The sequence below is a fragment of the Dermacentor variabilis genome, chromosome 3 (genome assembly GCF_050947875.1).
Source record: "Dermacentor variabilis isolate Ectoservices chromosome 3, ASM5094787v1, whole genome shotgun sequence".
Classification (NCBI taxonomy): Eukaryota; Metazoa; Arthropoda; class Arachnida; order Ixodida; family Ixodidae; genus Dermacentor; species Dermacentor variabilis.
This window is the reverse complement of record NC_134570.1, coordinates 25,366,273-25,385,516: the sequence shown is the minus strand read 5'-3', so window position 1 is coordinate 25,385,516 and position 19,244 is coordinate 25,366,273. Positions and strand designations below refer to the sequence as shown.

Here is a 19,244-nt window from a genome sequence, read left to right as displayed (position 1 = left end):
AACAATGCAGGTCCCTACGTCACCCAAACCTTGTCCAGCTTCTTGGCCTGGTCATTGAGGAGAACTCGCTGCAAATTGTCACCGAGTACATGGCCAAAGGTTCCCTGGTGGACTACTTGCGTTCCAGGGGACGGCTCCATGTCACACGTGTGGATCAGATCAACTTTGCCACGTAAGTAGCCATGATTCCGATTCGTGATGTACAAAATGTGGCTGTGATGCACTTTTTCACCTTTTACTGCAGAATACTACACTTTGCAACTAAGGTTGCAAAGTGCCTGAGGTGTGAGAAGTCACTGGCTCATAAACCTTCTTCTGAAGAACTTATTGAAAGTGCTTTCTGTCAAGTGCTATCAGCTGATCGAATTGATCCTTTTCGGTTTTCAACTCCTTGCCTGTTTTGCTTTTGTTATACTGAAATGCACATAGCCATTTGCATGGCCATGGCCCACTGGCCAGAGCAGTAACCTGGCGCACACAGCTCAAGCATGAAGGGAACATTTGTTCAGGCTTTGCGATTGTGCTTTATCCGCAATAGTGGAAACGGGAATGGTACTGGGGAAGGAAAAGAAAAACATACTGTGCAGCTTTGCAAAGCATCGGTCTGACGTTGCAAAACACAGCACTCATGGTAAATTTGGATTTCACAGGACCGAAAAAAATGCCCGAATTAACTGAATATCTAATTATCTAGGTTATCAAGAAACTCACAAACAAATTCTTACTGCTCAACACGCTTTTGTTTACTAAATGAATCATCAAATTCTGTTTCTATTTGACTATTTCTATTCGACTCTCTATTCTACGACTTCATGTGAGACATGCACTATGTACACTACCGTGCACTCATCTTGATTATTTTTTCACCATTGAGCTGGTTGCCAACTTGTTGTTCATCCATCGTGATGTAGCTGGCGCTCTTCATTCTTGATAGCTTTCGCCGTGTTTGTGACATTGCGTGCACAGCCATTGTACTGAGTCAGAATGAAACTACTGTTTACGGCAAATGCTGCTGACAAAACCGCTGTCATGAGCGGTGGCCACGCAGCTCTGAAGGCACGCAGCCGACATGCACAAGGTAAAAGCAAGACTACTGTTTGCTGCAACAGCTGCAGATGAAACCATGGACACTATCGATGTGATCATGAATGGCGACTGCACAGTTCTGAAGGCTCGCGGCCGACACATGCACTGAGTCAAAGCTAAACTACTGTTAGTTACAAACGCTGTGGGGGAAATTTTGGTTGTTATGTACACGATTATAGATGGTGTCTATGCAGTTGTGAGGGAACACGGGCAATGTGGTGTTATGCTCTGTGGTAAACACAAGAATAAAGGCTATAATAGCACAAATAGGCACAAAGCGTTCAGGCCTTGCTATAGTTTGTGTGGGATTGCCACTGATGACTATGGCAATGCGGACTTTGGCACTTTGTTTCGGTTGAACACTAGCGTCGCTTTTGCTTTATTGCAGCGCTCCAAGGCACACTGCCATAAAGCCATATCTCACGTAAAAGTTCTCACCAATTCAGTCTTACTCCCTTTTAGGGAACCCAACACTCTCCCTGTCTCTGCATGTCCCTTTCCCCCATATCATGGTTGCCATTTTACGTCTTGACGATGTTAATTCTGTATTGCAGGCAATTCCTACAGAGTCTCAATAATCCGTTGGCTAATTTTTATTGTGCATGCTTGAATTCTTCTTCTTTTGGGGGTCACCCAATTGGACACCCTTGCCTTATTATCGTGACCACTTTATACTCTAATAAATACGCTACTTTGGTGAGGCATACTGTGCGAGGTGAGGCCTTTTACGAGGCAGTAAAGTGATAGTTGTAGGAGTGTTGTCATGTAGGAATGTCAGCTCACAGGTACAAGATGTTTGAACTGCTGTGTCTGTTGATGGCATCAACACGTGGCACTCTTCACTGTTCTTGAAAGGTGTGAATGGGCTGCTCAGCCACTCTGCTCCGTAATTTTTGTCATTTATAGTAGGAAATCACCCAAAAGCCATTTATCCTATTTGATCTACAGAGTGTGTCTGAAAAGTAATGCAATTATTTTTTTTTTTCTGGTGCTGCTGTTGGATGTACCATGATCAGATTGGTTGGATTAGGTGGGGGGACTCTTAGCTTTTCATCATTGCCTAGCACAGTGCTCCAAGCTCTGGGAGCGTCAGGATTGCTGTTTCCATGAACCTCCTGATAGCGCTCTTGTCACAACTTGATAAGAGTCTTGCCGATACCTACCAAATGATTCAGCAAGCCTACAGGAATTCTGTTTTGTGATATTCTCAAGTTTCTAGGTGATCGAAGGCATTTAAAGGAGGCTGAGAAGATATGGATGATGAATCCCACTCTGGACGGCCATCAATGAGCAAAAATGACCAAAATGTGTCTCGTGTTTGTGATAGTTTGAACACCGACCATCAAATGAGTGTGCGAATGATAGCACAGACTCTCAATATTCGGAAAACCACCGTACTTGGCATCATAAGCGACAATTTGAACATGCAGAAAGTGTGCACCGAGCTGATCCCCAAACTGTTGACTGATGACCACAAGAACAACCGAGTGGTGATCGCGAGCGAACTTTTGGAATGCGTGCAAATTCAACCTTAATTTTTGGATTGTCATTACCGGCGACGAAACATGGGTATTTGAGTACGATCCTGGGACGAAGCGCCAAGGTTCCAAATGGCACACCTCGGAATCCCCTTGCCCCAAGAAGGCAAGAATGAGCAAGTCGAAAGTGAAGACAATGCTAATTGTCTTTTTCGACATCAAGGGTGTGGTTCACAAAGCATTCACGCCTCAAGGGCAGACAGTCAACGCTGCCTACTACGTGGATGTGCTCGAGAGATTGAGAAGAAGGGTCCTCCGAGCGCGAAAGGATGTCGCTGATACCTCGCAGTTGCACCATGACAATGCTGCCAGCCACACTCCTCTGCGCGTACGGGAGTTCCTGGCCAAGCACAACTTGGGGACACTGCCCCAGCTCCCCTATAGTCCCGACCTGGCTCCGGCGGACTTTTTTCTCTTCCAGAGAATCAAAAGCACCCTGAAAGGAGCACCTTTTGGGACCATTGAAGCCATCCAAACTGCCGTGACAAAGGCTCTAAAAGAGGTTCCCGTCGATGCCTTCAAGTGTTTGCAGTGCATGGCAGAGTTGCTGGTAAAAATGTGCAGATGCCAAAGGAGACTACTTCGAAGAATTCTAAATGTTTGTAACGATGTCTTGAATAAACGTTTTTCTAGGGATAAAATTGCATTACTTTCGAGATACACCCTGTATACATGGGCTCATGTGTGGCTATATTCTATCTCAGTAATTCCTTGCAGCACCATGGAAGCCACATGAATTCTTAGCCAATAGGAAGGCCGAATGCCTTTCGAGATGTACTCATCTGCGCTGCATCGTCTGCTCAGCATCTGCTTGCCGTCAGTCCTATTGGTACATGCTCCACAGTTGGCGGATTGTCGCAAAAAGTATTTTGATGCCGTAACCACAAGCTGTGTGTGCATGCATGTGATAGCGGTGCTTCCCTTGACCTGTATTCTTTCCCTGCAGTTACCTTGCTGCGTCATTAGCAAGTAGTAGAGGTGAACGCCCTCATAAATCTTAAGCTGTGCCACAGTGTCTACTTGGCGTTTGCTTGCTCTCATCATCACATGCCATGCTAGAGCAGGGTAGTAAATTAATGATGCCGTGAATAATTAGGCCTTTATAGTGTTCCTCATCATCAATGCATTACCAATGCTAATGCTGAGGTGCCATCTGCTAACTTGAAATCAAAACAGTTTCACGGCTTGGCACCGTGTCTGTAGACTTGGCAGCATAAAAACAAAACAGCCGATCTCAGTAATTACGACAGAACATGCCTAATGGTTTCACCACAGCTTAAGATGAGACTTAGCTATGGCGGATTTTGTCATTTGTTTCTTGCTGACAGGGTAGAGAGCAAGTAACAAGCGTGAATTCGAATTTAAGCAGGTGTTCGGCACTGTATGAGCACTGCCATGTTGCTAGGTGATCACGGTTAGGGTGGTTGTTACGTTTACTGACAGTAACTGCCACTGTAATTCTTGTTAAACGACGTGCATGCACTAAGGGTCCTAACATGTAATGTATCGCTGTACCGTATCATGTAGCGAGCAAAAGTAAATAACTCTAGTGCAGCCAATAATCGGCCAGTAATGACGGGAACTATATTCCGCTGCACAAGGATATTGCCTGTGTATGCCTCACACGTTTGGCAGTGCTGCAAGGTACTTGTGAGATGTATAGCAAAAATGTGAATCATTTGCAGGAACTCTGGATAGTGAAATTTCAAAAATTATTATAGATAACTTAAGGTGTAGTGAGTGAGCAAAAGTGTGTGAATTAGAAGTTCGCTCTGACAAAATATAATAATCTGGAAGATTCGCATCATGCGTTTAAGAAATGTTTCAAAGCCCCTTGGGTGCTTGGAACGTTCAGTGTAATTTTTCATTTTGGTAGTGCTGTATTAATTTTTCCATTGTCTGTGCTGTCTATTTCGTTACAAACCTCTTCACTGCAGTGACACATGTGCGGGCATGGCGTACCTGGAGTCTAAGCACGTGGTGCATCGAGACCTAGCTGCTCGGAATGTGCTCATCTCGGATGACTGCCTCGCCAAGGTGTGCATGCTCTGAAACTCGCATGTCTGTCCTATTAGCACAGCTCCTTCTATAACTTGCACTTCAGGTTCTTTTTTGTTACGTGGAGTAGTATTTTGGACATCATCAAATTCTGTAACGGTGGCAATTTGAGCCAATCATAGATGCCGTAGCACCCCTCTGTGCCAATCAAGGTCAGTCAACATGGCGAATTTGATAATATAGCAGAATTGTATAATGTCCATGATAGCATTTGAGGTCTTATTTTCTTGTTTGTCTGGCTGTTTTGGTGACACTACAGTTTAGTGCTGTAATATTTGCAGTTCTACCTGAAAGGCAAAGCATTCATAGTGATAGCAAAGTATTATACAAGTACATAAAGTACAGGTTGTAGTTTTATCGGCCATATAATTTGCAGCAAACATTGATCTAATGAACAAGCATAGTGTCATGCATACACAAGCAAACATGAAGAGATCTCACTCAATGACCACAAACACTCACTGTCACAACGCTGGCATGATGAAGAGCGCTGGCTTCAGGGAACAAACATGCCGGGCTGCCTCTCACTTTAATGCCCACCTGACATTTGAGATTATGTGACTTCCAATGGTAGGCACATAAGAAGAGGGTGCACGTTTACCTGTCAGCCACATAGACAGCCATGCACAGCTACCGCCAGGGTAGAGGAGATGACCACTCACCTGACCCCCCCCCCTCCCCTTCCATCTAGTGCACGTTTGGTCAAGTGACCTCCTACATAGGGCATGCAAGAGGATGGTGTGCATCAAACTACTATCTGTCTTGGCTCACCCTCAAATGCTTTTCTTCTCACCCAGAAGAATTGGTGTGCGAGGCACAATCTTATCATATTTGAACTTTGTATGGAACATCACGGAAACGATGTCAAAAATTCACCTGGCATGTTATATAATTGCTATTGCAATAAAATGAACTCCTCTTGTGCTTGCAGGTATCTGACTTTGGCCTGGCAAAAGACGAGAGTGACAATCTAGAGGGTGGCAAGTTTCCTATCAAATGGACTGCCCCCGAAGCCCTCAAATGCAACGTAAGTGGTGATACTAGCTGTGTACTTCGACCAAGGAAACTTATTATATCTGATTGGGAATACAATCAATAAACGTTATCAAAGTTTCGTAGGGACCAGGGGTTTTTCTGTGCATTAGTGAAGTTAAGTAAAATACCGTCCAGAACATACTGAAGCCTCATTTCTCAAAAAGACGTATACATCCTGTTGAACTTGAACAGATATGCTACAAGAGCAGGTACATGAGAGAAGGTGCATACAGTAAAACCTCCTTACTTTGGATTTCATGAGACTGAAAAACTTGTCCGAATCAACCGAATGTAGAATTGCCGCATAGACTCGTGTAAGGGTCTCACTTACTTCACAATTTCCGGTCCCATTGCGCTTTAAATTAAGGGGGGACACAAGTCTTAAAAACCAAAATTCCAAAAGAAGTCTATATTTGGGAATTACTTGTTTTGGCATCTGTTCTGGGGCAAAATGATTTGCCCCAAAGCGCACCTTAAGTGTCCAAAAAAAATAAATATATTTTGTGAGCGTGGACAGCAAGAAACGACTCCAAAATCTCGCAGAAACGTTATTCACGGAGCTATTTTTCGTCTTTCCCGCCGCTGAGCGCTGCCATCTTGTTATCGTTTGAAAGCTCAAAGTTCTGCCTTTCAGTTCCCCGCATCCTCGTCACTGAATGCCGCATAGAAAAAGCACAAACTTAAAACAATCGTGGCACTCGCAATGCATGCGGCCCTCCAATTGGCTCAGTGTGCTAGCGTGCTGGGAGGTGCCTTCTGATTGGCTGTTGCTATGGCAACTAGGCCTAGGAGACGAGTTCATCTCCTGGGCCTGGCAGTGGGTCACTTTGGCAACAGCTGATACGCCATTTATTTGTTCATCATATTGCAAACGTAAGCGGCAAATCAACCCTCTCTAAAAAAAAAAAAATTGAAACCGAACACGGGTCCATGAAAAGCGAAGCACAAGCAGTCTCTGCTTCCTACGGCAAGAAAGAGATGGTTATCCCAAGATTTAGACGAGCGGATAAGATCGTGCCGGAGATAAGTCAATGCGTTGTGCAATCTCATACCGGATCGGCAATAACGCAGCAGCGAAGCTAACCATTGCCTTTTATCCCCGTGTGTAGGTTTACTTTGGAGACCTCAGACAATGTGCGATGCCTATTCCCGTGCCTCTCGCGCGTACACGGATTCATGTTGGTGCATTCCAGATGCTGTTACGAGCCTATACGTGCGTCTAATATCAACACTAGCAGTAGAATTTTGCGTTTTTAATATTGGAATTATTATTTCCCATTTTTCAAGCTTGAAATTTCTATTTTCCCAGTTAGTTTTTTTTTTTCTCAAGTGTAGCTTTTTAAGGTATCAAATTTTAGGATCAGCACTGTGTCCCTTCTACTGATTCAATTCTCGTCATTCTTTGTACCTGAATGCAGGCGAGTCAGAGACCACGCAGAAACTATGATATAGTGTCCTGGGACACTGAAATATTTTGAAATCCTGTAGAAGTCGCTAACAAGAATTCGCATTTGTAAAGCTGCAACATCAGAATTTCATAACTTTGGCTTTACCGTCCTACTTCTGTCAAATCAGAAAAATTCAAGTTTTGAAAGAATGCTTTACATAAACTCATGAAGTATTTCTTTTTAATGCCCCCTTAAGTAGCAACGTGGTCATGGGCAACTTTATCTACTGTTACAAATTTTTGTCGCTCAGAATTGTCTATCAGCTTCAAATGGTGCCAACTCCCCCCGCAATGTTGGCATTGACAAGAGCATCGATAAAGCGGGAAAAGTGCTGGACAATCACTTTTGCAAGTAAACCCCGTGATCATTGGGGTGCCAGAGCACAGTCTGTCTTTGTTCAAGTTCCTAGGAGATGGAAATTCGGTGCATGCCGTTACCATACATTTGTCTTCTTGTATCAACAGCATGACAATTGAAGTACACACTGACCAGGTCGCATGCAAGCGTACCTGCGTGCAGCGATGTGTTACAAGCTTTTTTGGTTACGTGTGTAATAAGACACTTATTTTCTGGCGGCTGTTATTTTGGACTGTCGACTATGTGTTCAGAGTTTTATGTGGTCCCTGCTGGATCCAAATTATCAATCGGCAACTACATGTGCTTTCATGTTGCCATATGCAGAGTGAATGCTTGCACTGGTGTGCATGCAAGAAAAGATTTAGTGCAAGGCTACGCAATTGGCTCTACTAGACATATTGCTTGGTAATTATGCTACAGTCGAATCTCAATAATTCGTACTTGAAGGGGCCTGAAATATGTTTGAATTAAAAGCAGTTCTAATCAAAAGAAGGACTTGTTCTTGTATTCAGGGTCTGTCTTGTCGTACAAAATTGCATATGGCACACTGTCTCCAACAACCTTTCCATCGGGGCGTCTTGGTTTAAACACATCATTGTAAAAAAAAAAAATAATAATAATAAAAAAATAAACAAGCATGAACGAGGCCAACCAAGCCAACCAAAACAAGCGCGAGCAAGAGCTGATGTAGCCAGATGATAGTGCGAAACAAGTGATTCGGCTGAATCAGATGCGAGTACGAATAGAGTGGTCAGGCAGATCCGCATGATACTAGTTTCCCACATGTACGTCACTGTAGGGGCCACTCCTAATGGTCTCTTCTGCTCACTGCTCGCCACGAAAAATCAGCACAGGACCAATCCCTCCTGCAGTGCACATTTTGGCGCTAGTGTGGCTGGGGCATTTAGGCACGACATAGAAATGGCAACCTTGCCATTTGAGAAAGGGTGAAATTGCCACCATGTTTTTTTTTTTTTTTTTTTGCTCACTGCGTTGAGGTGTCTCTCCTAAGCCTTTCGCCTATGACGGCGTCAGAGCAATACTGGCCAGAGATGCCACCACATGATATGGCGTGCTGCTGAGAGCATTGTCGGAGCGTGGTATGTTCTAATTAACCATCGCAAATGCTTGCACAATCGAATTACTGGGCATTTTCGCCCATTGGAGTATAAATAACTTTGACGGGACCACGGCATCAGTTAAAATAAATCGAAAGTTCGAATTAAGGGCGTTCAACTTAACGAGATTCGACTGTAATATATTGGCCAATGTCCAGTGAGCATTGGATGTTGTGTGCCCATTATTTCCTTCTTCCAACCTTCCGCCTTTCATACTCTTCTGTGCAGAAATTCTCCAACAAGTCAGACATGTGGAGCTTTGGCATTCTGCTGTGGGAGATCTACTCCTTCGGCCGGGTACCCTACCCTCGAATTGTGAGTTGCAGCAGTCAGTTTTTTCTCTCTCTTTCTCATGAGGACAGGAGATGGGTGTAGAAATTTTTTGCACCTCTCTTCCTGTACATCTTGAGGTCATTGAACTTGCACGAGGAGCTGCAACCAAGTAACTTGCATTTTCTTGCGTCTATGTGACTTCTTAGTCTTTCACATCCCTTTTCTCTGTATATACCTTAGTTCTCATTCCCGCCAGCACCGGCATCCACTAAGGCCTCGCTCATTGCTTCATTGTTGCTTTGGGACGTTAAACCCTAGGAATCAATCAATCAGCAATATCTGTTGGCACATTGCAATGTAAACTGGACACAGTGAGTCTGTTGATGCCCTAAAAGCATGCTGTAATCACCAGGCACAAAAAGCAAATGAAAACGGTCATTGCACATAGTGCAAGAGCAGGCTTGTGATAGCAAGGGGAAGAGAGCTGCAGTGACGTGTAGTGTGTTGCGCATGCTTGCAGCCCCTGGCAGATGTGGTGCGTCACGTGAGCAAGGGCTACCGCATGGAATCGCCCGAAGGCTGTCCTAGTGAAGTGTACGAGCTCATGCGTGCTGCCTGGCAGGAGGAACCTCAGGAGAGACCCACCTTTGCGCAGGTACCATACACGTACAGTAAATTAAAAGGCCACTGGAAATGAAGAGATTAACAGATGCAAGTAGTATTGAGACCATGGGACGTACTCTACGACTATCGCCTTCATGTGACGTGTAGCTCAAGTAGCCAATCACCTCATCTGATTTTGCTATACCAGCCAATCAGTGCATGCCTGGTGGCAGTACTATCACCGAAAGCAATTGTTGCAAAATACGCCCCCGTATGATATCATGAATGAGTGAATACAGTCAAATAAATATACAGTTGGCATACTGTGGGATGTGTGAAAGAGCTGAGTAGTGTCATATTTTCAATATTGCTGCTTCAGCATCAATATTTCTGCTTCAGCAGCACCATAACTGAACCTGAGTATTGGCTTGTGTGGAAGCACGCAGCCAAATTGTAAAGTATGCTGTGCTTTTTACAGAATTTGAATGGAATCAAGTGAACTATGTTTTTTCGTAGAGATGCTTTCTATTACATTGTGGTGGTTGAATTATTAACCCCTTCAGGTGCCAATTAACTCGGTCCATTGAAATTTAACTAGTTTCGCTATATCTGTTGTGTCTTCAAAATTATGGAGCCTCTAGAGCTGCAGAATGGAATAAGAATTTTAAATTCAGTGACTTTTGTAAAGTTTACAAAATGTTGACTCTACATGAGAACTCTCTACAAGAACATCGGAAATGAAATAAACTATTAAGTCTAGTGTAATTGGAAAGCACCTACATCTAACCACTTGAAGATACGGCTGCTCTAATACGTTGTGAAAGAAAGTAAAAGCACTGACACCAAAAGCCAGCACCCAGCCCTTTACCTTCCAACTACTTTTGCTAAAACATTTTGCATATTATTCAAACTTGCAGCACAAGTCCAATCAGACGTGTTTAGAGATGTATGCAACATATCTTAAATACAGTCAATGACTTGTCTTCTGGACGCCCAATTTTTCTAACAGACATGCCTAATAATGTATAAGCATGTCTGAAATTTCGGGTGCAAAAACCCTTTGCCGTCTGATTTTCCGGACTTTTTGCCATGACTGCAGGTCTGAAAAAGCATTATCAAAGCCACCACCGCCACCATTTTGATTATCGCACCGCCTCGAACAGGCGCTCTCACATGCAGGTCTACTGGCAGCCGTAGCAACCACCGCGGTGACGCTAGACCTACCTGCTTCGACATTCACTACCAAGCTTCTTGCAGTTTGGTGCCATGCTTTTCATTGAAAGAATTAGCTGCTATGAGCAACGGCACTGAATCCACCTTTGTAATCCTGGCCAATGGTTTCGGAGCTCAGAAAGCAAGATGCGTTGCATAATTCCAATTCCAGAAAGTCACCTTCGCCACAGTAAAGCAGTGTTATGCGATGAAGCATATGCTAAGTAAGTATTGCAGTAAAGCATACCAACAGTTGGAAGGGACAATTGACATGAGACACAGCATGTATTCCTTAATTATATGCGCATGCAGCCGTCATCCCCTGTCACCGTACAAGCACCAATATGCCTAATAAGTGTACTGGCAGGCCTTCAGAGCGGACATGCCTGTGTCAATTTGAGTCCTTGGGAGTAGCAAAAGGCGTGCATTCGTTTTTTCGGACGTTTTCGCGATCTCTAGGGAGTCAGAAAAATGAGACGTTGACTGTTTTAATATGTTCATCAACGCTATTGTTTTTGAGGCACTATAGTCTATGCTTGATTCAATGGACCATGATAATCCAACGAGAAAGGTCCATTGTATCTAATGTCCTACCCTCCATGGTTGCCTGATGGCTGTGGTGTTGGGCTGCTAAGCACGAGGGCATGGGATTTAATCCAGGCCACAGTGGCCGCATTTCAGCCACATTTTGATGGGGGCAAAATGCGAAAACACCTTGGTACTTAGATTAAGGTGCATGTTAAAGAACCTGAGGTGGTCCAAATAATTTCTGGAGTCCCCCTCACGTGCCTCATAATCAGATTGTGATTTTGGCATGTAAAACCCCATACTTTAATTTTATTATATCTGATGTCCGTTATATCCAAAATTAAGGATGTGGAATGTGTAATAGCGAAACTTTACCACAGTCTGACCCATAAGCGAACACAAAAACAATAAGAACATTGAAATAAACTAAATAAACACTTTGTACGGTGATTGTACAACCACACGGCATGGCACCTTCCTGTTTGCCATTTTCAGTATGCTCGTTGCTGACAAATGGCAGTTTTTCGGTACTAAGGCATATTGCCACGTGCCTTTCGGGCTTTGTATCTGTGCTGGTGGCTTTCGAATTACTGGTGTTAATGCATGTAAGCACTCGCGCAAACCTACTGGGATCGTGTCTTATCTACGATGGGCCCATCGTATCAGGCAGGGCAACTCGCGCTATCTCTTGCGATAGTCCTACGCATGTTCCTTCACAGCCTATAAATACCGCCTGCACATAGGTAATGCTCATTCTTTGTCAATTGCCTTCCATGTGTGCACGTGTTGCTGCTACTGGGCTAGTTGCTTTTGGTTATGCAGGTCACAAGTTCGCCTCTATAAATGTTTGTCTTGCTGCATGCTCGTCTTCTCTAATTACCGGTGTGTAGCACCACTCGTGACAGTATACACCCGCACAACAGCATGATTAATGGTCGGCACAATGGCAGCGAGCCAGCCGGCCAGCACTGGCGTGCCAGCTGCCTGGCCCGAGTGCATCGCCTCCACCAATAGCACAAACAATGCCCCACTGTTTGTCCCTCAAACAAATCAGTGGTTGCTAGTATAAACCGGTGTCTTAATTTTATTTTTGGCAACATGTGACGACCGCTGTGAAATCTAGCACAAACAAAAGCTGCTGTACTTGGCAAGTTCGCCTAGGAGCCTGCATTTGGCCACCACTGCACTGCATGCAAGACGGCTCGACTGCATCACGTGCCTTGCACTCTGGACACCGCGGATAGCAGCATACCTTCTTTTAATTTTTTTTGTCATGAATTGATGCCATGAGAAATGGCTTCCTCAAAATGGTGCATTTTATGATCGTTGGCGGTTGTTCTTGAACTTCATATGATACTGCTTTAGAAGCATAAATTGCCGAGCTAGTTCATTCATGTTTTGAAATAAGAAGGAACCAGCAAAAGGACCAGAAGGTGGCACACACAAAGTGCTCGATTTCACGCTTCAATGCTTCCATGCTACTGCTTCGTTTCGAAGCTGGTTAGGCCTAGCAGCAGCCTCCGATAGCGATGGTCTGCTTGCATGGTCGACATGAAAGCTTTTTGCCAGTGGGGCCTTGCGTGGCACGCTGTTGCACGAAGCTTGCCGCTAGTGTATTCATTTGTTAAAAAAAACTGCATTTTTGCAAATTCCGCAAGTGACCAAAAAGAGTTGCATGGAGTGCACTGCCGCATGCATTCACACATCACTACAGCAAAGCACGTTGTATTTTACACCATGCAAACAAAGTTTACCTGAACATTTGTCCATTGTAGCCAACAGTCCATTATAGCCGGGTCTGCTAAAAGCAGAATTGGTTACATTGCAGACTAAACTAAGTGAGATGAGTATTCTGTTATGTCCAAAAATATGTCGTACATATGTAGATCCATTGTAACGGGTGTGGACTGTATCTTGGCACGCACAATTGTGCACACGGCACCTAAAGGCAGGGGTTAAATGGAAAACCATGTTTGATGGGTATGCTTCATGGAAGCTGGTAGCTAGGTGCCCCTCAAGGAGTTATTTCCAGAGATTTTGTTTCCAGAGATATTATTCCCAGTCATCTTGAACATGCAGAGCCAGACAACACCTGTGACAAGGTAATTTGATGTCTTGCTGTGCAGGTGCTACGCAAGCTGCAGGGTTTGAAACTTGAAGCTCAGAATGCCATCTGACAGCATCCCACAAACGACGTCCCAGGGATTGCGATGGCTTCTCGCTCAGCAGACACCTGTGCACAACTCCCATCTTCTAGTAAGCAGGACCAGACAGCTGAGAAGCACCACTCTCTTGCCAGTGAATTGACTTTTGAACAGATGCAAGGACTGAAATGCAGTGTATCGGTCACTCCTGTTGTCGGTGTTGCAGCTGTAAGCCGCACTGTGGTGGAGTACGGTGCAGTGAATGCCGAACAAAGTATACCTGAGGATTCAAGTGGCGCACTGCTCTTGAGTGCAGAAATGCCTATTCTGGATGCGTGTCTGCAAGAAGGAACTCTGCTGCAAGAGTCATTTGGTGGCGGGGTAGAAACTGGGCCCGCCAAGATGGCTGCACCCTGTAAGGTGCGGAGTGGTGGCAGTGGTGCTTTGAGCGCTACACAGAGGCCATCATCGAGCAGCCTAGGAGAGCATCGGACGCGAGTCTCCGTGGCAGGTGCGTTCGCACTCTTGGTGACAGCCTACCTTCAGACCCAGATCCCTCCATAGGTGATGCTCAGTGCCACTCTTGTATAAGTCTGGATCACGCCGGGCAACTGTTCTGCTTTGAGGTTTCGTTTTTCAATCGTGTTTTTTTTTTTTTTTGCTTTCTTATCCTGTGACAACTGCTTGTTCTTGGGCAGGAACAGTCATCTTATTTCTATTTTATCAATTTGAGCGATACTCAGTTTCGATAGAGGAGTTTGTGGACGTGTTGCCTTTTGCTGAGATCTCTGTAGAGCACTGTCTTCTGCTTCACTTTTGCTGAACATGCACTTTAGTACATGCAAAGTGTGTATTGCTCAGAGAAACGTGATATCGTCCAGCGTGGAGTAACTGTACCAATTTCTAAAGCCCACCCAACATTTAATGGCACGTGATAGAGTGGCTTCTTTACAAATTATAGTCAGCGCACCATGACCAGGTGTTAGAGTAAGAAGTATGCATATCTTCTTGTACCAGCAACAATTAACTTCTTTTTTATGCCGGTCTGTATGTGTAATATTACTGCCAGCAATTTTCCTCTGCTATTGTGAAGCAGTTTCTTTGAAGCTCTGTTTATTTTTTTTACAAAGTGTCGTGTGATGTTAAAGCTTCCATTCTTTGGTATCATATGCATTGCTAAAGTAAATAGCTGGTAAGTACTGTAGCATGACGAGTTGCGATGTGTCCATTCTAAAGGAACAATACTTTCAAGAAAAGAGTTCACTGTTACCTTCCTCTATCCTTGCGTTCTTTCTTGTACACAAAGTTCAGATTTATCACCCCACTTTCTTCACGAAATTGTTAAGGTCTATATGATGAGAGCAGGCATGACATTGTTTGCCATATATATGTTCTCTCCTTTGCAACTTTCAGCTCGCACACACTTTAACTTCCATGTAAGCAAAAACAAATGTCAGCCTTTTTTGTGGTTGCATGTTTGTTTGTCTCAGCAGACGCATTAGGATGAATGCAGAGTGCTGTCCAATCGTTGCTATTTCTGTAGGCGTCTATGCAGAAACTTAGTGTGAAAGCTTTTTCGTGATTGGGTGTTCCATTTTCTCCATTCCGAGCTGTGCCAAAGTGAACAGCAGTTGTGCTTGATGAAGGAGACTTGCAAATCACTTTTGTGATGTTGGTGCACAGTGCACCCTGTGCAAAAGTTGCAGATCTCTGTGAAAGCTGCACAGCTAAGGAAGCTCTGTGATGCAACAAAAAAGCCCATATTAGCTAAACTAACAACTGGCCACCACAACCGCTAAATAATTTCTACATCTTCATGCTGCACTCTATAAACTTTTTGCTGTGTGGCATGGGAAATTCTTGTCTGCCATCTGTAGATCTTGAATGAGTCATATCTTATGGAATCTGGGCCAGGATAATGTAAGTTTTATTCTAATTCTTTTCCTTTTCACTGTTTGTCAGTAGCTCAAACGAAGTTTGACCTATTATATCACCAGGATCGGCCACTTGTGAGCTGTAGATAACAAAAGAATAGAACCGAGTGAAAGAAATCACTAATTGTGACCCTGCATACAAAATGAAAACCTCCTTGTGTGGTTTTTTTTTTTTTTTTTTTTTTTGCAGTAGTACATCACTGCTAGAAGTTTCGCTGAAAGTGAACAGAACTGCTCTATTTCTTACTGTGTGATAAGCCTGTCTTAGGCATAAGAAATGTGGCCAAGTTATTCTGAAAATGCCAAAAATCATTCCTTCCCTAGTGGTGCATTATCCATTTACAGTGTAGCAAGGGGCATAATTTGGGAGCTTTTTAAACATTCTGCTCTTTTTTGTGCCAACCAGTTCTTGGCCTGTGCGCAAGACTGGTGTTTGCGGTACCTGGTTGTCTGTAACGCCTAGCTGTGGCTTTATGTCCCATCTTTCAGTTGCTTGCACTGCTTTTGTGTCTTGCCATGCTGCTCTTCGTGTAGGCCACTCTTGCTTCTTCTTACAGTTGCCGCCATTCTTGACTGTCACTGCTGAAGTTTTCTAAATGTACTGCCTGACCAGTGACGTATGGCCAGTATACAAGCAGCAATGTTATCGTGAAGCAATGTTTATCCCACAATGGGCCACAGCAAAGATATTCGTGTTATTCACCGCCTAGCGTTTTCAAGATGGCACTATCGCCTGACTGCAGTGCCGTCTTTTGCTTATATTAGTATGTTCTGTGGCCTGTTTGCTTTAAAAGGATGCTAAAGGTGACATTGAGTCTAGCTAGAGTGACAGATTGCATTCCTGAAAACTCATTGTTTTTTTTATTAGTCTTTGTTTTTTTAGGAGAAGGGTAGTCAGTTCAAGATGGCATGTCTCTCTCAATTTTCACTGTCCTTGAATTATGAAGATACTACATTCATGGCCACATGATTGTTGGCGCTGTGCAGAAACTGCTGTCATATCATGCACTGTCACCCTTTTGAGTTGAAAACAGATACTGTGGAGTGTTTTTCTAATGGCAAAGATGAGCAATCGTGGCTAAGTTGCACTTCTTTATTTTACAATGCATTATGACTTGCCTCTTTATTGTCCACCATCAATGACTATTCTTCGTGCATCATCAGCTTAGCTTGACATACTTTTTGCCTTCAGCGTCCCTTAAGGAAAAAGCATTCCCAGGCTTAGTGACATGCAGTGATTGCGTGCGCACAATTTTTAGATAAGGAGTACACAGCTTTGCCAAGTTTAGTAAAGTGTTGTTTCTGTCTGCCACAAAGGAAACAGATCAGGTACACATTTTCCTGCCCATAGGTTTCATTAGGATGACTCAATGGTGGTTTAAAAGTTTGTTTCAACAAGGCCATTCTCTTGCTTATAATGCTGCAAGCAATCCTTTGGTGGTTTTTTTGCCTTAGTCTACTCTGCATGGGGTAATGGAGTTCAGCATAGTAGGCATGGATGCAGAAACATAAACAAACAGGGGATGTACTTAAGTGCTGTATCTTCAAACAGATGTGTACTGCCTTGGAGCTGGGCAACTCTTTCTTTTTCTTTACATTCTAAATTTTGGCAATGGGAAAGCTCAATTGGAGGGCTGTATCAGTTTTCCCAAAGTTAATTGAAGGCAGTGGCATAGAGCCAGGTGTTATCGATACTGAGGAAGATGTCAGCGAAAAGTTAAATATCAAGTTTACTAGTAGTAGACATTGTAAAGAATTATTTTTTGCCTTTACACTTTACAAGTCAATTTATACGTTGCAGCCCGTGTGGAACTTTTACAAATAATAGAGCAGAATTGAGATTTAAGCTAGCATTCTGATTTTATATTTGACGTGCACTCTTTTATGGTCACATTAGTAGCTTGAAAGAGTTTGTAGGGGTGCACCATTTGATAGTAATGCTAATGAATGTTTTAGTAGGTATATATTAATAACTGCAAATTTTATTCCTAGTTAGGTATTACTGCATCCAATTTTATGTTCTAATTTGTTTAATGACTGTGTTGTTTACATGCCTTTATAGGTTATCTTAACATAAGTATTGCATTGTTAAACATCATAAGATCTTTCTTTCCGTGATTAAGTGCTAGGTTTATAATAGCTTTGGTTTTACGAGTTTTAAAATTAATTTTTAACTGCTGCCTTTATACAAGCAGATCAGAGAACTCAGAGAAAAGCCTTCAGTAAAGGCGCATGGGCTTAAAGCAGCTCATAGTTTTCTGATAATCATGATTAAACTATCAGACAAAGTAGTGACAGGCAGTGTTTTGAGGACCTGTCACTGTGCTATGAATGTAGAGCTGGGCATGCCATGTTTCTGGCACTTGCAAATAAAGGCCACTGCAGTCTTTTTACCAAGTTGGTCTGTTGCTGCACAGCTGTCATCATCCTTTGAGCAGCACTCTACGCACCTCTTAAAGGAAATGCTGGTCATTGTTGTTTGTTGACAAGGCACTTGTTTTGGCAGCAGGTACTTTCCGAAAGTCCAGCATATGTGGCAATCTTATTTGTGTGCTGATGTCGAGCTTCTCGGCAGAAATAATGTAATGATCTTCTTCTAGTTCTATTCAGTTTTGTGCTTCATCATTCGTCTAAACAGTGCCTCCCTTACATTATTGCCAGAATCGGCCGGTCCGAAGTGGTAGTCTGGTGATATGAGTCTACACTATGCTGGCCCTGCTCTTACTGTTTGACCTAAGTGGAAGTTTCCTCAATGCTTCATGGGCCTGGGGATATGGGGCATCTTTCTTCTTTTTCCTATTTCTGAAGAAACATAGTGTTGGCCTCAGTTCGTGCAGTTACAGTGTTGCATTGTTATTTATTTGAGGTATTTACTTGCAGCAGTGTTCTTGATATATGCCTAACCTGTCTTTTTGCTTCTGTGTTTGATCCCTCTATGCCAGCACAAAGAACCCTTTAAGTGCTGGCCTCCTTGTGGACAAAGCAGTGATCATATGCCATAAATAATCCCTTCACCAAGTGCATGACACTTTTCAACATCTGTGTGGTGTCTTCCCTACCATAATAACAGGACAGTTTTATATCATGAAAAAAACATTTTACAGCGTCAATATTTCAATGAACTTCTACCACCAAAAACTTTTTTACTGCTATTAGCCTAGAGTGCGCTCTGGTACTGTTTTGGCTGAGAGAAAATATTTCTTTTGGACATGTCGTGATTGTGTATGACTGTGTATAACCAGCTTTAAAGGATACGCTCCTCATGGCTTAAAAGTGTGCATGAACCCAAAGTGACATTTTTAATGGATATTTTGTCCTTAAATCTATGACAATCACTGGAGTTGTGTTCCTGTGCTGTGTTTGGCTGTTGTCTGCCCATTTTCGTGTGTGTGCTGACTTGGCACACAGTGTGGGCGTAATTTTTTTCTGCAGATTTGTTTAATGGGAAGAGTTTTGTCCAACCTTCTGTGCTGATAAGTACAGTGCCTTTGAGTAGCACAAGGTGTATTGTTTCGCACTCGAGTTGACTCTTTTGAAATTGATTTGCTGCTCAAGGAACTGGTGTGTGAGCCATGAGTGAAGCTGTTACATGCTCTTCGTGCAGTTGTGAACTTTTGATCTGGTCTTGAAACATGAGACATTAAAGGCTTTTCACTTCCTGCCAGGATGCAGGCTTGTATACCCAGCTGGGAATATCACTTTGATAGCACATGTGCTATTCGGCTTATGTGCTTTCTGACCATGATAGCTCAAGGCTGTTAATGCAAAGCATTCTTTGTCACATTACTGCATTTTTGTGATAGCAATGGTCGACCAGCTGCCTCACATACTATCTTCAAGGGGTGTACGGTAGCGCAGTTAAAAGACGGGACAAAAGAAGACCCACAAGTACACACACAGTGCTAACTCC

The 19,244-nt window shown here is 43.4% G+C and overlaps 1 protein-coding gene across 5 annotated transcripts in view; it reads left to right on the top strand.

Annotated features, from left to right (window-relative positions):
• The window catches only part of LOC142575312 (tyrosine-protein kinase CSK-like), a 46,467-nt gene extending 27,448 nt beyond the window's left edge, over positions 1-19,019 (top strand). For all 5 annotated transcript variants that reach the window (XM_075684571.1, XM_075684570.1, XM_075684568.1 and 2 more), the window contains exons 8-13: positions 11-172; positions 4,562-4,661; positions 5,614-5,709; positions 8,869-8,955; positions 9,434-9,568; positions 13,383-19,019. In XM_075684571.1, coding sequence (XP_075540686.1) covers positions 11-172; positions 4,562-4,661; positions 5,614-5,709; positions 8,869-8,955; positions 9,434-9,568; positions 13,383-13,433 — 631 coding nt within the window. In that variant the 3' untranslated portion in view covers positions 13,434-19,019. The remainder of the gene's footprint in view (positions 1-10; positions 173-4,561; positions 4,662-5,613; positions 5,710-8,868; positions 8,956-9,433; positions 9,569-13,382) is intronic.
• Positions 19,020-19,244: the final 225 nt, after the last annotated feature.